At 35.9% G+C, this 19,054-nt stretch overlaps 4 protein-coding genes across 4 annotated transcripts; 3 read left to right on the forward strand and 1 right to left on the reverse strand.

Annotated features, from left to right (window-relative positions):
* Positions 1,234–3,991, reverse strand: LOC105166667 (F-box/LRR-repeat protein At3g48880). Its single transcript, XM_011086108.2, has 3 exons — positions 3,825–3,991; positions 2,515–2,922; positions 1,234–2,127 (listed from the first exon to the last, which is right to left on the reverse strand). The coding sequence occupies exons 2-3, from the start codon at positions 2,871–2,873 to the stop codon at positions 1,569–1,571; spliced, it is 918 nt and encodes a 305-aa protein (XP_011084410.1). The 5' UTR covers positions 2,874–2,922; positions 3,825–3,991; the 3' UTR covers positions 1,234–1,568.
* LOC105166906 (WD repeat-containing protein RUP2-like) lies at positions 9,340–10,718 on the forward strand. The gene has a single exon (XM_011086426.2). The coding sequence runs from the start codon at positions 9,480–9,482 to the stop codon at positions 10,695–10,697; it is 1,218 nt and encodes a 405-aa protein (XP_011084728.2). The 5' UTR covers positions 9,340–9,479; the 3' UTR covers positions 10,698–10,718.
* On the forward strand, positions 11,019–18,199 carry LOC105166907 (transcription factor LAF1-like). The gene is made up of 5 exons (XM_011086427.2): positions 11,019–11,024; positions 11,540–11,557; positions 16,756–16,867; positions 17,377–17,506; positions 17,675–18,199. The coding sequence occupies exons 1-5, from the start codon at positions 11,019–11,021 to the stop codon at positions 18,138–18,140; spliced, it is 732 nt and encodes a 243-aa protein (XP_011084729.1). The 3' UTR covers positions 18,141–18,199.
* LOC105166668 (pre-mRNA cleavage factor Im 25 kDa subunit 2) lies at positions 12,253–15,128 on the forward strand. The gene is made up of 7 exons (XM_011086109.2): positions 12,253–12,518; positions 12,694–12,739; positions 13,282–13,375; positions 13,548–13,621; positions 13,938–14,024; positions 14,102–14,212; positions 14,532–15,128. Exons 1-7 carry the CDS (start codon positions 12,400–12,402, stop codon positions 14,601–14,603), a joined length of 603 nt encoding a protein of 200 aa, XP_011084411.1. The 5' UTR covers positions 12,253–12,399; the 3' UTR covers positions 14,604–15,128.

Here is a 19,054-nt window from a genome sequence, read left to right on the forward strand (position 1 = left end):
TAATGGTTAATTATGTGTAAAAGGATGTTCTTATATATTACTAGATGACCTTTTAGTAATGGTGAATTATGTGTAAAATGACTAATGGATATGCCTTTTTTGCAAGTAATTATAGTTTGTGTTGTGTTTAAATGTGTAAGCATAAATCTTGAAAGCAATAAAAACGGAAACTAAAATTGCACAAAAGCACTAAATTGCAAAAAATAGAATATATACTGAAATCCACTTATTTTGATCATTAATGAAATGTGCTGTAAAGTGCAACTTTGCATGCTTAAAATCTGCCAAATACTATCACTTTACAAATCCAAAATGTGCCAAAACATCCCCCAAAAGTCTTACAATACCTTGCAAGTTTTGTTTCTTAAAACATCACACAATATTGGAAGTATTTGAGATGTTTGTGACATCTTTTAACCTATTGCTCTCAAAATTAAGTGATTAAAAAAAGATAAAAATATTGTGTGGTTTTTGTGGGTTATTTACATATATAAATAGCAAAAAAATATTTTTTTGGCACCTTTTTTTCACTCCAAAAACTAAATACAAGCATAGTCTTATGTTTTTTTCGCTAGGCACCAGTTGACTAACAGGTCACGTGCCGTTTCCATTAGTTGTTAACGGAACATGATCATTTCTATTAAAAAATAGAGTTTTGGGATTAAAGGTGTTGAATACTTAAAACGTGGGACTGCAAGTGAGAATAGCCCTATATAGTGGGACAAAAAGTGATATTTTGACCCAATTGACTAACGGCACGTGACGTTCCCGTTAGTGTTAACGGAATAGGACCATTTCTGTTAAAAAAATAAGATTTTGGAACTAAATGTGTTGAACACGTAACCGTGGGACTGCAAGTGAGAAAGGCCCTATCTAATGGGATCAAAAGTGATATTTTGCCTATATATAAATAAAACTAAATATAATTATTTAAATAATAAAAGAATTATATGTAACTACATCACACCTTATTGGAACGAGGGTGTGATTATTTCTTTATCTTTATAAAACAGAGGATTTGATAAAAGAAAATCATACCACATATTTGTGTGGCCGATTTATGACCGTTTCCTTATTCTTTACAGTACTTGTCAAGAATTCAATGCATTGAACATAACAATATTGTTGGGGGGTGGGGTGCGGTGGGGTGGGGGGTTATATCTTAGCTATAGAAATGCAGGAGTTAGAAGAACAAACCTTATTTATGTATATAAATAAACACCAGTCACATTATGCTGCCTAGAAAGTCATCTAAATACGTTTATTTCAACCTAGAAATGAACAAATATTGAACTAACATTAAACAGAAAGACGTAAGATTTCAGTCAAATTCTCCTTATTTCACTAGTAAACATTAGCAGCCAGAATATATAATCATATATATATATATACACATCAAGTCTCCGGTCTCATCTCGATGGTGGTAGCCGTTGAATGCTAGATTTGCAGGCGACCAGTCGATGCCAGTCTTATCTTCGTTTACTGCTTCTAGCACGTAAGAGAATACAAAGTATGGTAGATAACGGGACGAGACTCGAGCCTTAGACCTATTTCCGAGTGTTGTGTACTCAGATTGCAAGAGAACTTACTTCGTCGACTTTCCAAAGATCTTCCTCATACTTGTACCACCTTATCAACCCCTCGTCGTTCCTCGTACGTTGACACATGATGCAAGAATCGCTCATGCACGTCAGAAACTTCTTCAACCGGCTGGCCCGTTCAAGAACTGACTTGTCAAGCTCGCGGAGAACACGTCTGGGTGCAGGAGGAGGAGGGACTTCAATGATTAGGCAATGAGATATGTTGAGCACTTCTAGCCCTTTGATGCCGTCCAAGATTATGATTAAAGCATCCTTAAACAGCATAGAGCAACGAAGGCTTAGAACTTTTAAGTTGGGCAGAAATGCAGTTAATGTCGATGCAAAGAGAATATCGCATGGGCCCATGACCTTAAGTTCAGCAAATTTTGAGCAACTTCTGGCGATCTCCTCCATGAGGTATGGAGGGTTTGATATGCTAGGCATTGTCAATGACTCGAGATCTTCCCACATTCTGATGGCTCGACATATCCCCGTCTTCTTTATTCTGTTCCAGGCAGGCATGACTAAGCGCTTGAGACGTGGGCACCTGCAATGCTCACAACATGTATATTTTCAATCTTCCTAGGATCTATGGAATTAGACTACACAAAGGTTGCATCTGAATTAATGTATTTAGAGGAAAGGATTTCAAATCTGTGGTAACAAATTCTTCAAACTTGTTTGGATAATCGCATGTTACTGCCGAATTCAAATCCTTGAGCTCCCATTTTGAGCTATTTTCTGAGTCTGGATTTCAGATCCATCTAAAACAGTCATTTGAAATACTTCCATCCAAACATAGCCAAGAGTCCTAGGCAAACCTTAATTATCGTTCATCATTTTAACAAGTGTCTTGAGGGCATTTCATTTTAGCCTCATGTGTGAAATCATGATACCAAATACATGAAAGAAAGAGATATAGTTTCTGATGTACCTTTCAGCCGTATATGCCAACTGATCGTCGCTGACATACATATTGTAATGAAAAATCAAGGTTGAAATGTTTCCGCAGCTGAGATTCAAAGCAACCTTCAAAACTCGCGTAAATATTTTATCTGATCGACCATCAACATATACATACGGCTCTAACGGTATCTTGATAAAGTTTGACTTCAGCAAAGATATATCAAGCGTCCTCCAGAGCAGAGGGTCACATGCAGCCATTCTCCATGTTCGACAAACATGACCAACTCCAGAGGTCAGCTCAAGGATATTCAGATTCTGGAAAATCTTGACCAGAATATCAATGTCCATGTCCTCCCATCTTCTCAATGCGGAGTATGTATCCTCCATTACAATGACTCGTCAAAATCCTAAACAAAGTCTTAGTACATCACCGGGCCTAGGAAGAAACAAGAAATCGATCAGCACAATGACTCCACAATTAACTATTGTCAGAATTCGTATGTCTCATGTTGTTGGTATTACAGGAGAATCCACTTAATCATCAGATAAGACGCGAAATGAAGAACTAACTTATCCAGGCATGATGCATTGTGATGACCTCATTAACTAACATTTTGTGGGCATGTTTACATATAAACTAACCAACAATGTTGAATTTAGTCCATTGACACATTCTCTTCGTTGTAAGAACCTTTGTTGCACCAACCTAGGAAAAGGAGTTCGATCATAAATCTTCAGACCACATTCCACAATTCAAATTCCACCAAAATGGTAATGTCTTTCAGAAAAAATTCATGAAACTACCCAAGTAAAACCACATACGTTCTTACGCCGTAACATTTCAACATAGAATTCACTGTAACTGAATGCTATAATCCAAATCCAGACCACAAAAAAATCATTTGAGAAACAATTCAACATCAACGAGAGCCAATTTCGCACAAATCTTATACAAACATGAACCGACACACAGCAGCAATCTTAATGAAATCGAGATTCAAGAACAGAACGCCACCTGAAGGGCACAAACTCATGGTTTTTGTAACATTCCTTTCTCAAGAAGATCAACAAATCTTCACATTTACATTAACCTCAATATTCCCATTCCTAAAACCTTAAAAAAAAAATTCAAGGAACAGGAGCAAAGAAACACCAAAAGCGAACAAAAACATCCAGAAACCAAATCAAACAGAAAAAACCCTTCAAAATTCTGAAAAGAGGACATTCAAGAACCAGGATCCCAGCCCTTGATCCACCCACCAACATTCCAAGAAAATTGAAGCCCACATGCAAGAAACTGAGGAATCAAGGAAAGATGCAGGGAGATTAGAGGAATACCTCACAAAATTAAGGATGTCTTTGTCTCAGGCTCTCTGCGTTTGTTTTTGTGGGGTGGGCTGTTTCAACAATATTTTTCTGCTGGTTTTCCTAGAACGAAATTTGGGGAGGCATAGTGGAAGTGAGATTAGGAGAGAGAATCAGATTCCTGGGAAGTGGGGGTGAAATGACAAAAAAGGCCCTGAATTTAGGTGGATATGACTAATAGATAATCTGAATTTCTGACACACAAAAAGCTGGCCGTCAAATGTCATTATTGTGCTCTACCGCTCCCATGGATGATGGAACTAACAATCATTGCTTTCACACTTGTCCACTCACCATCTTTGCTTCTAATTTTTACCTTCTACTTCTCACCTTTCTAACACATTATAATTTTTATTATTATAACAAAAAGAGTTGCTATAGACATCAAGTGGTGATTTTAATGTTGTTGTATCAATTTTTTGCGATCTAAAAAATATCTTTCAATAAATAAGATAAATAACTTATCTAAATTTTTAATTTTTATATTAACTTAATTATCTAATTAATATATTTTAAAATTTAAAATATTATTTATTATATGTACTAAGTTACGACTCGACACAAATAGCTAGTGGGAAATAGTACAATCTTATTAATTGAATGAATATGTGTAAGTATTTTATTTTATTCGTTATTATAAGTACTATTATTGTACTTTCTTTTTATATTGATGGAGTGTGAACATGAAACAATGAGGACTTTATCACCTCAATTTAATTAAACTTTTACGGATAAAGGAAATATAATTCACCTTATTTGATAAAGGAAAAATGTAATTTCAATTTAATTTTTCAGGAATAGTGGCAATTTTAGTTGGGGCCGATTTAATTTAAAATAGCGAATTAAAACAGCAATTTTAAGAAAATGAAAATTTAAGAACAAAATATCCTAATTTTATTGGAATCGCGCACATCGACCATATAAATTTTGGGATTTCTCTAAAATCCGACGAATTAGATTACGTGGAAGTATTTTTTCAACTTACGTGGCTTTTTAAGATACATCACCTAAGCACTAATTGAAAAAAATATTCACACGTAAATTTGTCAAGTTTTTTAGAAGTCTCCAAATTTATGTGGTCATGTGCGCGATTTCGGTAAAATTAGGGCATTTTATCTGTAAATTAATATCTTTTAAATATTATTATTTTGAATTAGACATGGAGTAAAATTGTGACCACCCTAAGAAGTTGGACCAAATTGCTTTTTTCCTTACTTGATATTTTCGTACTCGATTTCCAGTGATCCATGAAGGGTCCAAATACGGATATTTATGATTTTATTGGTTTTTCTCCCAGATCCACTCGGGTCAAACCTAACAAAACCCATTTGCACCTACTCCGACCCGACGCATCAGCAGCAAACCCGCTGGGGAAAAAATCCGACCCGGATCAGTTACACATCAGTAAGAAAGTTAAAAGGTGAAAAAGTAAAAAACCATTGCTCTGTTTTAGTCAGACTATTTTTTGGCTATTATTCATTTGCTTTGTCCTTTTCCACTCCCTGTTATCAGAAGGAGGAGAACTGTTAACGGAAAATGGGCGGCGGCGGAGAGCACCACCACCATGTGGATAGGGCCCACGGCAGAGATTTCAGGGGGAAAGTGTGGAGCATGACGGGTGGGCCCTACTGCCGGCCCAAGCACTGGAAGCGCAACACCGCCTTCGCCATGGTTGGCATCGTCATGATCTGTATCCCAATTGCCATGAAATCCGCGCAGCTCGAGGTGCGTGAACCGCCTTTTGATGAGAGGAGCGATATTTGCACTGCTTCCTTAACTGTGACCAAGTTTTGATCTTTATCAAATTTGACGTTAGGGTTCTGATTTTGAATTTGATTTGAACTCTTTAATATGTTCAACACCTGGTTTGACGTCAATGTGGAACTCTGGTAGATTCAGCGGAATTATGGGTGTCGGAATTGGGGATTAGCTATTATGAGTCTTGGCAAGTTCGAATTACCTATCTTTTTACCTTGTTCAGCTGCCTGGGGAGTGAAATTTAAGCTGCATTTATATCTTGGCATCAGTGATAAAAGGACAAAAGAGAATGGGAATTGAAGAAAACTGTTTCTCGCCCAACTCCTTACACTTACTAAAAACGAAATGATAAACAACACTTTGTCCACCTCAAGTGCCTCAACTCTGTCCAAGTACCAGTGAACGTCCAGTAGAATCTCGAATAAGCGTCTTGTCCCGTTTAAAAGTAAATTCCTGAAGTTTGACCTGTAGATGGTACAAGGTAGTCCATTTCTATTGTTTGGAAATGACATGTTCTTATTTGCTTATTATATCTCTAGAAAATGAACGCCACCTCTGAACATATATATAACCATGGAAGTTAAGAAATGATAGTAATTTATACTTGGAATGTGGCTCAATATATGTATTTCTATTTTATTTACATCCATGTTTTGTGTGTCTATCCCAATAGTATCTTTTGTTCTTAAATTCTATGTTATCAATATTATATATATATATATATATATATATGGATGAGATTGTTTATCAGAATTGATATAAAACTAATGATTGAGTTTCTTACACTTGTTGAAAACGAGAAATATTCCTCATCCGTGCTAACAAACACTTGTTTCCACTGGTACTATTCCTGTACAGAACGTTGTTGTTGTTAGCCTGTTCATGTAATTGTGTTACTGGGGATGATGCAGTTCATTTATGCATCAGTTAAGTTTTTCTTTCCATTGCTTGTTCTTTAATAAAGGGCGGTACTTCTTTGCATATTCATCAGAATAATCCCGTGTAGAGCATGGAATGAGCTTTCTAATGAGTGGTTGGATTTGAAAATATTGAAAACTAGGCGCCTATCCATCAAAACAATCAATAACATTTGCTTACAACTCTTTGAACCTTGGTTATATTATTTTCTTCAGCTTGTTGTCTTGATTTAAGGCACAACGGTGATCATTTCATTATCATAATGAAATTATTTACACACAGAAAGGGAAAGCTCGATTTCTGCTTGGTGAATCCACAAATATATTTGCTGTGGAGTCTTTCCTGTGAGGCTAAATTGTGCTGATGATGTAACTTCTCTTGTGGGCTTGTGGGATTACGGGACTCATATGCTTGAGGATATATATTCCTGGGGAACCCAATTTTTGCTGATCTGTTTAAATATATTCCAGGATCAGAATGAAAACACTTTAGTCAATCTCTGGAAGTGTTCAAGACTATACTCTTGAAAGAGACATTAACTTGTAGTAGAAGAACTTGACTATTGGTAGAATTATTTTGTGGAAGAATCATATCAGCCCGTCAAATTTCTCCAACATTCTGAAAACATAGTTAATAAGTAGTTACAATGTTGGGTATATTTGTTTCCCCTGCTTTGTGGAGACTTTTGGATAATCATGTTTTCTCTCCTTATATTTACTCAATTACTCTGAATTGCTCGTCACTACCTGTTCCTTGTTTCAGTTATTCTGAAGCGATACATTCTGTATTAACACTGTATTTGTTGCAGCAACGTCCTCACCTTCCAGTTCGGCCAATTCCCTCCCAGCTGTGGTGCAAGAATTTTGGGAACAAGGAGTATTGATCCGTCATAATTCTGAAATGAGTGGATTACTACATTTGGTGTTTAGATTTTCCAGTGAGCTAACATCATTGCAACGTCGCAGTTGTTGCCTGGTGAGAAATGCACGAGTTGTACTTTGTAGAGCCACAAGGGCTAACAGTCATAAGAGCTCCAAAGGGACGACTTACTCGAATTTATTGCATTGTTGATTAGCTTTCATCAATAATTTTGAAATAAAACATATTTGTGACTAAAATAAATCCCTCAGAGTTAGCCCTACCTATCTCTACAACTAATTAATGACCTGAAATGAATCTCTAGTACGGCTTCACTTCACCTACATCATCTTTTGCATGAGATCGAATTTCATTATCATTTTATCCCCGACCAATATTAATAAGTAGGACGTGTCGATCTAGATGTCATTGACAATCATGAATTTCATTCAAAAAATATGGTTTTCATTCAACCATACCTAAATCTGAATAGTAATAACATTAATAGCATACAGTTTGGACAAATTAAATGTTGGTTACAAGAATTGAAAAGACAAAAGGTTGAATTTAGACCACGTCAGACATTGGTGCCCGAAAAGCCTATGTCCACAACCACTCCTGTTACGGAATTGAGGTACACATGCAACCACCATTTCACCTCTTCCTCCACCACTTATACAATTCCAAAAAAATAAAATAAAATACTCAACTATCAATTAATGTTTTTTATCAGTCTCAACTACGTCTCCCAACTGCTAGATCAAAAACGAAAAAAAGACTACGTGTCCGAATTGGATATGCATCGACGGGGATACTATGATTACGTCTATGTTATTGTCTCGATAAATTATGATACTAACTAAGTTCAATCAATTTTTAATTAATAAAATAATAATTATATATATTTATTATATAATTAATTTACAATTTAAATTAATTTACGATTTAAAGAGATTGATTTGATTTATGGTGTTCGATCTTGAACAATATAAATATTTTCCATAATTGAGAAAGAAACTAAAGAAGTTGGAATTAAGAGAAAGGAAAAGATGAATGTTCTTTGTGGAAACAAAAATAGTAATTATTTATAGCTTAATTTAACATTATATATATTAAGTTATAATATATATATATATATATATATTAAATACCTCAAACTAGTATCATAAATCTTTATATTAAATAATGGTATGTTTCTATTGCTAATATAATTTTATAGCCGAAAAGTATTAAGTTCGTGTCTTTATTTCTTTTTAATTTAAATTATTTTACCGACTTACACTTTTTATGTCTTCTCAACATTTATTAATTGTTCCGAATATCTTTTATATATAAATATGTAAAATAATGTAAAATTTATTATTAATAATAAAAAGAAGAATGTAAAGAGATAATTACACTGTCTAGCCCGAAATTCGATATGATTATACATAAATCTATATTTAATATAATTAACATTAAATTTCGTTTAATAAATAGATCCTTCTGCTAGTAAAAAATTAACGAAATGATGCTGTTAGCAAAAAATTTGGATGTTTCAATTGACTTATCACATGTCAAATAAATATTTTATCATCAAACTATTATTATACATATTCATACATATTAATGCATGTGAGAAAATTTATCACTTTTATGAAGATATATAATAACAAGAAAATATCTGTTTAACCTACAATAAGCCAATAACTAATTAATCAGGAGAAAATATATATGTCGTTTCATTCAACTTTTTTTGTTAATATAAATAATTAAATTTCTTTAATTTTAACTAAAAGAAGAATCTATTATTAAACAGAAAAAAATATATAGATATTAAATATAATTTTTAAAATTAAAAAATATATCTAATTATACCAAAAAATTTATGAAGGTGGACTTAATATTTCAAATTTAAAATAAAAGATTGGGATTGAAAGTGAAGGATAGGGCAGTAGGATAAAGAATCTGGGTCATAGATAAAGCACTCAACCTGCATAGCTAAGCTTAGCCTCTATCGAAGCCTTTCATTGGCCTGAAAAATTTTACCAAAATACAGAAAGAGAAATCCGGCAGCAGCAACCCATTCTTGATTCTCCTCCACTCCACTGCCACATGAATTTAAAAGTTGGGTCAATCTCATGTGAATGGGAAATGAGAAACTTCTCCTCCCATTTCCGTCTCCAACAGCCCGGATCAGTAATCCCATATACAATACGGGGACGACAAAATGAAGAAGGAGAGCAACCACGCGCGGCCGTCGATGATCAGCCCAGGTGTGAGTGGGACTTCAATCTCTCCGCCGTAATTTCTTCAGCCGCCGCCGGGTGCGCCGTGGGTTCTGACGCCATTGGGGTTGTGGAATTCGACCGCAGCAACTCCTTTTTCGCCACCGGTGGCATCGCTCGGAAAATCAGGATTTACAACGCCCAGAAATTACTTTTGTCGAGGGAGAATGGCGACGGGAACGCCGCGTTTCTCGACCACTCCGCTGCATGCGAATACTACATGTGTACTCCGGCGAAACTAAGCAGTCTTAAGTGGAAGCCCGGGTCGGGTTCACGGGTCATTGGATCTGGGGACTATGACGGGGTTGTCATGGAGTATGATCTCGAAAAACGGGTGCCCGTTTTCGAGCGCGACGAGCATGGGGGTAGGCGGGTTTGGAGTATGGACTACTCGAATTGGAATCCGACTCTTGGGGGGTCCGGTTCGGATGACGGCACAATGCAAGTATGGGATACACGTTGCGATATGGGGAAAACCCTGGCTTCAGTTGAGCCGGACCGGTATGGATGCAGCCCGGTTTGCAGCGTAGAGTTCAACCCATTCGGTGGGTTCCTGGTAGCCGTCGGATGCTCCGACCACAAAATCTACGGCTACGACGTGCGCAGAATGGTGGACCCGGTTTTTATCCTGGACGGGCACCGGAAGGCCGTGACGTACACGAGATTTCTTGATCAGCAGAAGATAGTTTCATCGTCGACTGATGGGTGTTTGAAGATGTGGGACGCAGAGAATCAGCACCTGATTAGGACGTACAAAGGCCACGTCAACAGCAGAAGATTTGTGGGGCTGTCGGTCTGGAGAACCGGCGGATTATTCAGCTGTGGCTCCGAAAACAACCAAGTATATGTGTATGACATGAGATGGGGCAAACCGATTTGGGTTGGTGGGTTCGAACAGGCGGCGCAGCCTCGGTGCGAACCGGGTTTTGTGAGCGGCGTTTGCTGGCGGGAGACGGGAGGAGAACGGTGCACGCTGGTGGCCGGTGGTTCTGACGGGGTGTTGCAGGTGTTTGAGGGTGAAAAGAGGTCACGCTTATGCTCATAAGCAGTTTCTTTGGAATTTTAATTTAATTAATAGTTTCAAAAATTGAGAAAAATTAATGGAATTATATATATATATATATATATATAAATTTCTTGGTTTTTTCTTACATAGATCATGTAATGGAAGAGACAACAACAACAATAATAGGGGAAATCTAATCTACTACTTCTGCATTACAGATTGCAAATCAAGATTGCTTTCTTCGGATATTCTTCTACGTATAATTTAATTTATATTACATATATATAGCTTGTAATTTGGGAATTAATGATATATAAAATAAATAAAATCATAATAGAAACATTGAACTATATATCTAGGATGGTGGTTTCTTCTTGGTGGTAATTTTCTTTTTTCTCTTATTAAAATCCACAATTAGGGTTTGACGGATCATTTAAACCCTAAATCAGAGACAGAGGGCATGTAATATTGAGACAAATATACATAAATGGTCTAATAAGAAAGACATTCATATTGTTCTTTTCTATTAGGTTAGATTCATTATATAATAATACTTTTTTAGTGTGATCAAATGAATTTTCAGTGAACTGTATGTGAGTGATAATTATTTTTTTTTTTTTAGATAACAGTAAGTTTCATTAATAAGAAAAGAGGGGTACAAAGTACAACAAGCATAAGCCTAGTGATGCTAGAGAATATCAAGTCCAAGCAATGCGCCATAATCTATACAAGCTCAATAATTGAACGGAATGGGGAAGCTCACTATAACTACACACCCAAAATAATTGCTCTAAAACAACAGTCGTTACTTATTTTGAAAAATATTGAATCTGATGAAATGTCCCATATTCCTCACCTTCCAAATATGATAAATCGAAAAGGCCAATAGGGCTCTAAAAGTAGCATGAACAAGGTTCTTGCCTTGTCACCTCCTAACTGCCGACCGCTGTACTCTTTACAGCCAACATATCTTGTAGTTATTTCGATCACAATTAAATTAATCTTTAAAGACCTGTTATTACGAATGAGTTAAATCGATTAAAGCTCATAATCTATCTTATGGAGGAATAGGATTCATGATTCCTCTTAAATTACTACATAATTACAATAATCATGATTCTTTGAATTTTAATTGTTTATTCTCATACATTATAAATTAAATGGAAGAAAACTACAATATGGGACCTTTATCATCTTTCACGATGACATGGGATTCATCCACTTATAGGTAAATGAGGCCTTATAATCTTATAGGTAAATGTATTCGAACTCCATCAGGTGTGTGGGATGTTCTCTGTTGTTGTAAATAAAAGTTGGTCTACTATAATAATAGGTATTATTGAGTAGAATATTATTATTGTAACAATTTTTGTTAAACATTGAATCAATATAAATGATTGTATTTGTAATCGATTTATTTTAATTAATAAAAAAAACTTACAATCAACTAGATATGGGCACATTTATCTTAGTATGTGTATATATATATATATATATTTTAATGTATAACCTTTTGGATCCAATTGAGGCCCAATACTTCTTGGACCATACCCGAATCGGATCCAAATTCTAGATAAAGTGAATGGGCACCCGACCCAACTACATCGTGGGGCTTTCGCTTTCGTTTCCTCCCGCTCGACCATCTCTGAATTCTGTAGGAAAACGGAGAGAATTCACACTCGCCAATCTGCGGTGGATCAAGAGGAGGAAGAAGGAGGGTATTTGGAAGAAATAGGGAGAAATGGTGACGTCGCCGGTGGTGAATACGTATCCTCTGTCGAGCTACACTTTCGGCACCAAAGAGCCGAAGATGGAGAAAGATACCTCCGTCGCCGATCGCCTTGCCCGTATGAAAGTCAAGTTCGTATTTTGTTTTAATTTTTATTTTCTTAGTTTTTTCTGCCTTTGGATGTTCTGTTGGTTTAGTAAAACCCTAGATTGACAAGTGATTGTGTCTAGGGTTTTACTGTTTGTCCGCTGGAGATGCTGTTAGTGGTGGGTTTTTGCTGAATTTTAAGTGGTTTCTTATTTGCAGCTACATGAAGGAAGGCATGAGGACTAGCGTCGAGGGTATTTTATTGGTATGCATTTTCTCCTCCATTCGCAATTTTTATTGTACGTAGAAAACATGATTCCCAGCTTTCATGATTTAATTTGATACGCAAACAAAGGATTGGTAACTTCCTTGTGTGTAGCAAGTTTTTACTGATCTCATGGATATACGATAATTGTGTTTTTATCTTCTGTCATCGGGAGTGGATAAAGTCCCAACGTTGTTCCTCAATAAGTCATTTACTTTTGCAGCCGTCTCTGTATCATGTCTGAATCGATTGGTTTTGTCTTGACTGTTGTTCTGCAGTGCTTTTTGAAAGTTATTCTATTAATGTTTGTCCTCCTGTTTACAATTAGATCATGTTATGAGGTGATCTTTCTGAGACTTGTTTGTTTAATTAAATGCATGGTAAATGAGAGGGGCAGCTGCTTTAGAGGAGTAATTACCTACATATTATGGGGTCCTCTTGTAACAGACTGGATTGTTATAGAGTTCTGATGTAATGGAGTTTTGTCATCTAACAGTGGCTAAATTTGTTAATTTAGTTCTGTTAAACATCTGAACTTGCAGGTACAAGAGCATAATCATCCCCATATTCTTCTTTTGCAAATTGGAAATACTTTCTGTAAACTTCCTGGTGGTAGATTAAAGCCAGGAGAGAATGGTATGATATTTACTACATTTTTCTTTTTTGAAATAAATGGAAGGAGGATAGAAAGAAAGCAAGCAATAGTAGGAAATAGTTGAGCTCTAAAAACAAAGTCCTATTTCACATCTGGAATTTTTCTTGATTGTGTTCATCTTACATTTGTTTTTCCCTCGAAACCACTCCACAGAAATTGAAGGCTTGAAAAGAAAACTCTCTAGCAAACTTGCTGCAAATTCGCCTTCCCTGCAGCCAGATTGGCAGGTAATATTTAAGGAACAGTTGCTTATTTAAGGTACAAAAACTTACAGGAATCCATTGTGAAGGGGGGTGGGGTTTAGTTCAGTATGCTTTGAGATGTATCTTCCCAACCAGAGGCTTGAGATTATCTGCTACTTAACTTTGTCCCAGTGTAATGCATTATCCTAGTGGTTGCTTGATATATTGCTATGCATAAAGGAAGCCATTGTGATTTTTGACATGCCTTGTTTTGTGCCTATCCTCTAGATATTGATCCAAATTTTCTTGTTAAATTTCTACCTTGGAGATGGTAATTATGTGAGATGCAAATTTTATGCAGATTGGTGAGTGTGTAGCAATCTGGTGGAGACCAAACTTTGAAACAATCATGTATCCTTATTGCCCGCCACACATAACAAAGCCTAAGGTAAAATCACAGCAATTCTCATTTCAAATTAGCATCCCCCATGAAATAATGCTCAGCATTGAATTTTGTGCATGCAGGAGTGCAAGAAACTTTTCCTTGTTCACCTGTCTGAAAGAGAGTATTTTGCTGTGCCCAAGAACTTGAAACTCCTTGCTGTTCCATTGTTTGAACTATATGACAATGTTCAGGTGAGAATATCATTCCTATACTACACCCACATATATGGCTCCTGTAACTTCCTTTTTTTGTTATAGAAGGGAAAAAGAATGGAAAAAAAGAAAAAGAGAAACAGTTGGCTGTATAATAGCATGTCTATATGTGAAGTTCATATATAGATTTGAGCATGTTTTGTCAGTATGTTAACCTTGAATACCTTGTCAAGTATCCTCTGGAGTTCATGTTATGAGTGCTGCTATCCTTTTTCTCCAGTTTTTTATCAGCATTTGCAGGTAGTTTCGCCTTTATCATATAATACTTACAACAAGTGTCTTTGTTGATCAATGTCAGAGATATGGACCTGTTATATCTACCATCCCGCAGCAGTTATCTCGGTTTCAGTTCAACATGATCCATCCATAGATCAGTTTGGGGCTCTGTAGAATTCAGACAGGAGACAGAATGCGACTGATGATCCTGAATTGTTTAGTCTGCCAGGTTGCAGGTTTTCAGTGGAAAAAATTCACACTCTGCTTCATATCTCGATACATTCGGAGACTGTTCTAACTTTCAACTTGTTATATATTTCGACCTAGTTGATCATCCGATATGAGTTGGGTCCTTGGTGTAGCTTTTGTCTTATTCGACTACTTGTGTTCTTGTGTTATTAAGAAGTTGTTTTATGTTTTTCAACTTTTTTCTGTTTTAATACTTAATGGTGTAATTGAGTTGTTAAGGAGACAAATTAGATGAAGAACCACGATTCTCAGTGAAAGCTGTATGGTATGCGATGTAAGCATTAAGAGTTGTTTTAGGTGTGGAGTCATACCATTTAGCTACTGTCCTAGGGCAAACTGTTAGCCGCATGTACGTGTAATACTTAGTCAGACTAGCTGATGAATATGATTTTTCATGTCAAGAGAGGATTTCTCTCTTTCTTTTTGTTCAGATTGCTCCATTGTTTATTGAAGTGTCACTGTATGCAAGCAGAAAAAGATTTCGATGTGAGTAGGACTGTAACAACATTGGTTCCCGTTGCACACTCCAACACCTTTTTATGTTTTTTGTACTTTGATGAGCAGAACTCTTTGCAACAAAGATTAAGAAAGTCAAAGAAACTGTTATATTATATGATTCTGACTTTCCTATTATACTGTTAAAATGTGAGGAAAATAAATGATTATTTACATTAATTTATGCATGTATGTAATAAATGTAATTGTACCAGGAGAAATTGGTTTATGCATCAACGGGGAAGAAATTGTTTGTCCGGATAATTACAATGCCCATCAATACGTAGATCCCTTAATAGACTACTTATGGTTCGGAAGAAAACAAACATCTGGGGTTTTAATGTAATTATTCAAATTACAGAGGGTTTATGTGTAATTACATTAATATCAAGGGAGAACGATGTAATTATCCTTTATGTTTATATATATATATGGATGCCTTGCTGTTGATCACTGAATTTGGAATATTACAAGCTTCTGATCTATTGATCCCCGTGATGACAGCCCTATGGTTTAAGACAAGACTTCTTTATATGTCTCGTGAGTCTTAGATATGTGAATGTATGTTGGGTGGTAAAAAACAAAAACAAGTTTCTGACTTGTAACTGTAGGTTATAGAAACTTGTCATGACACCTCTGCCAGATTACAATTATCAGTTGGCTGACAGAGCAAAGATGATGCGGGTCTTTGCGAGCTAGCCCGGCGCTTCATAAACCAGCTCTTCTAAGAACTGCATTGGGTCTGCCGAAGTCCTCAAGTGTCGGACAAGTACAAAACAATTTGCAAGCTACCTGTTAATGCACCGTTGAGAGCTCCTGGCTTGGCCTGTTGCTATTATATCGATTCCATTAGGATGATTCCCATCAAAATAATATTATGAACTAGCTCATTTGATCCGTTTGAGGATTGACTGTCGGAGGAGCTTGTTGCGGATTAGAACCGACTCGACCCACAGTGATGTGTCCTATTTAAACATTTTCCGATCATTTAGGATATTTGTAATAACATGGACCCCACATCAGCCATGCCTAGATTTGCAGTCCAATGATTAGTTAGTAGTAAGAGTAACTATTTCAATACAATATTACCTCTCCAGCATCCTCATTAGGCCCACCAAAAATAGAATTAAGACACAGTTAATGGTGCCTGTCAAGTAGGTTTCAAGCCTGCTTAATGACACAATACAAAGATCCTGCAGCCAGTCGACTCCTTTTTTCTCTTCCTAAAAATTTGCCAAACGGGACACCTACTCACTATTTCCAGACATCACTTAACACTATCAGTGTAAAATAATCCTTAAAATCTACACAATTGTGTTCTTTATGTCATTTCTTTACAGCCCTTTTCCAGCTTTAGGCCTGAAAGAGGTAGTTAATGTCAAAACCATTTCTTTTTTGTTCCTTCCAATAAAGAAACATGTTCTTCTCTAACTAATCCGTCCTTTAAATTCCTATGTCTCCCCTGTTTCTTGTATAAAACACATTGCATATGTTTATGTATTATCGAATCAAGTGTTGAGGCCCCCCGTTGTCTGAAAATGGCTGGCACAACATTGGACAAGTCAATAAAGAAGCATAAGAAGGGGTTGTGGTCACCCGATGAAGACCAGAAGCTCAGAAACTATGTTCTGAAGCACGGTCATGGCTGCTGGAGCTCTGTTGCTATCAATGCCGGTCAGTTCACACAGTACACACTGTTCTTGATGAAATCTGTTAAGAACAATTAATGTAACTTACGGAGGAACATCATTGACTATTTTTGCAAGAATGATGATGGGGGGTTAGTAGAACCTGAATCTTCACATTGTCATCCTTGTTATTTCTTGCACTTAGTACTTTGACATTGTGTGTGTCCAAAAGGGAAAAATCTACAGATTCTGTCAAATACTCTTCAATTTCTGTCGTTTCAAGAACACACCATTTAAAAATGTTATGTAGGACTATTTCACTGGTTATCATTACTAATCTAAAATATGGCTGCGGAAAATGCAGCATTATTTTTCAAGAGGTTCTTTTTCTAACATGCTCAAATCTTAGTGGTGTTATTGTAATAGCTAATGATGTAAGCCTACAAATTCGTTATCCTTTACCATACTGCATATAATAAGATTTTGGACCAGTGTGATTGGCTGCTAGAAGTCAACAATGATGGAGTTTTGTGTTAACATTTGATTGATTGACAGGTTTACAAAGAAATGGAAAGAGCTGCAGATTGAGGTGGATTAATTACTTAAGACCGGGACTAAAGAGAGGGGCGTTCAGCGTAGCAGAAGAGGAGACGGTGCTGTCCCTTCATCGAATATTAGGCAACAAGTAAAAGACTATGTTCTTTTCCATTTCAACTCTGTTAGTTTTTTGTTCCCTTTCATACAACTTACACAGACGAAAGGGCTGCAAGTTCGACTAGAAATGATCATTCTTGCATCTTGAGACTGATGTATTAAGAATTTTCTAACGGACAGAGATGTTTCAATCTGTCAGGTGGTCTCAAATTGCACAGCATTTACCAGGAAGAACTGATAATGAGATAAAGAACTACTGGCATTCTTGTCTGAAGAAAAGAAGAGTGGTAAAAATGTCTGAAACTGAAGCTCAGACTACTAAAAATAACTACAAATACGGAGAAATTCGAGGACTAGAATCATCAACTTCTTTTCAACACATAGAAAGATTGGCACAACAGTGCAGTTTTCCTAAGGTTCTTTTCGCAGAGTGGCTCTCATTCGATCATTTCAAGAATGAAGGTAATCTTGACAACCATAGCTCGAGTCCTGAAGACAATTTAGTCGATGGTTTGCTGGTTAACGAAGGGACGTCTTGTAGTGAATCGGACAGGAAACAGGACGAGGTATCTGTGGATGATATGCTTAGGTTGGAGGATTTGGAAAGTTGCCTGATTGATTATTTTCCAGGAGAATTCTGCATGAGTTATGATATGTATGTATGAGAGTTGCAGATGCAGAAGTCAGTTATAGAAGTACTTACGAATCATATCCATAAACCAAAGCTTTCACATCCACATACAAAACGAAACAATAATCTTTTCACTATAATAAATGATTTTTCCCTTTGTTGGTGTGATTGTAAGGGTATGTGTGGTTGATATTAACAATTTACATATAAGGGCCTGGGCTTGAGTGAATTTGCAATGGAGTATATACTTAAAAACTTTCAATTTGGAATTATTATTTTATTTTATATTTACTTGAGGTTTATTCATTTATTATTGTTGGATTAATTAGTTATTAAAGTTATAACTAATAACTTCTTAATAATAATAATAATATGAAATTTAGAAAAGTATATATTATGCATCGTAATTTGTTCCACAAAAATAAAAATAGTAAAATAGTTGAAAAAAGCATTAATTAATATGCTTGTATGTTGTATGAGTGATATAATTAAATAAATATATTTTTCATATTACTTTGTATACATGTATAGTTTTTAGAATTAAGGGATAATTGCACTGTCCTCTCCTAAGATTTGGTGTAATTATACGGAGACCTCTTGTAGTTTAAAAAATTTCATCTTACTGCTTCTATCAAACACATAGTTCCTCCCAAATTAAAATTAATTGAATTTTCTAATATTAGCAAAAACTTAAATGAAAATCCATATTTACCCCCCCCCCTCCCCAATCCGCCCTCCCAATTGACTTATTATTAACTCATTGCAAGTCAAACTCTTTTTTGATCATATAAGGATGAAAATATACCTGTTGATATGCATTAGTATATGAATATTTATAAGGGGTGAATATATACCTCTTCATATGGACTAGCATATGAAGATTTATAAGGGTAGTTAGGTCAGAAAAGATTTGCTTGACTTGCAATAAATTAGTAATAAGTTAAGGGT

Source organism: Sesamum indicum, linkage group LG7 (genome assembly GCF_000512975.1).
Source record: "Sesamum indicum cultivar Zhongzhi No. 13 linkage group LG7, S_indicum_v1.0, whole genome shotgun sequence".
Lineage (NCBI taxonomy): Eukaryota > Viridiplantae > Streptophyta > Magnoliopsida > Lamiales > Pedaliaceae > Sesamum > Sesamum indicum.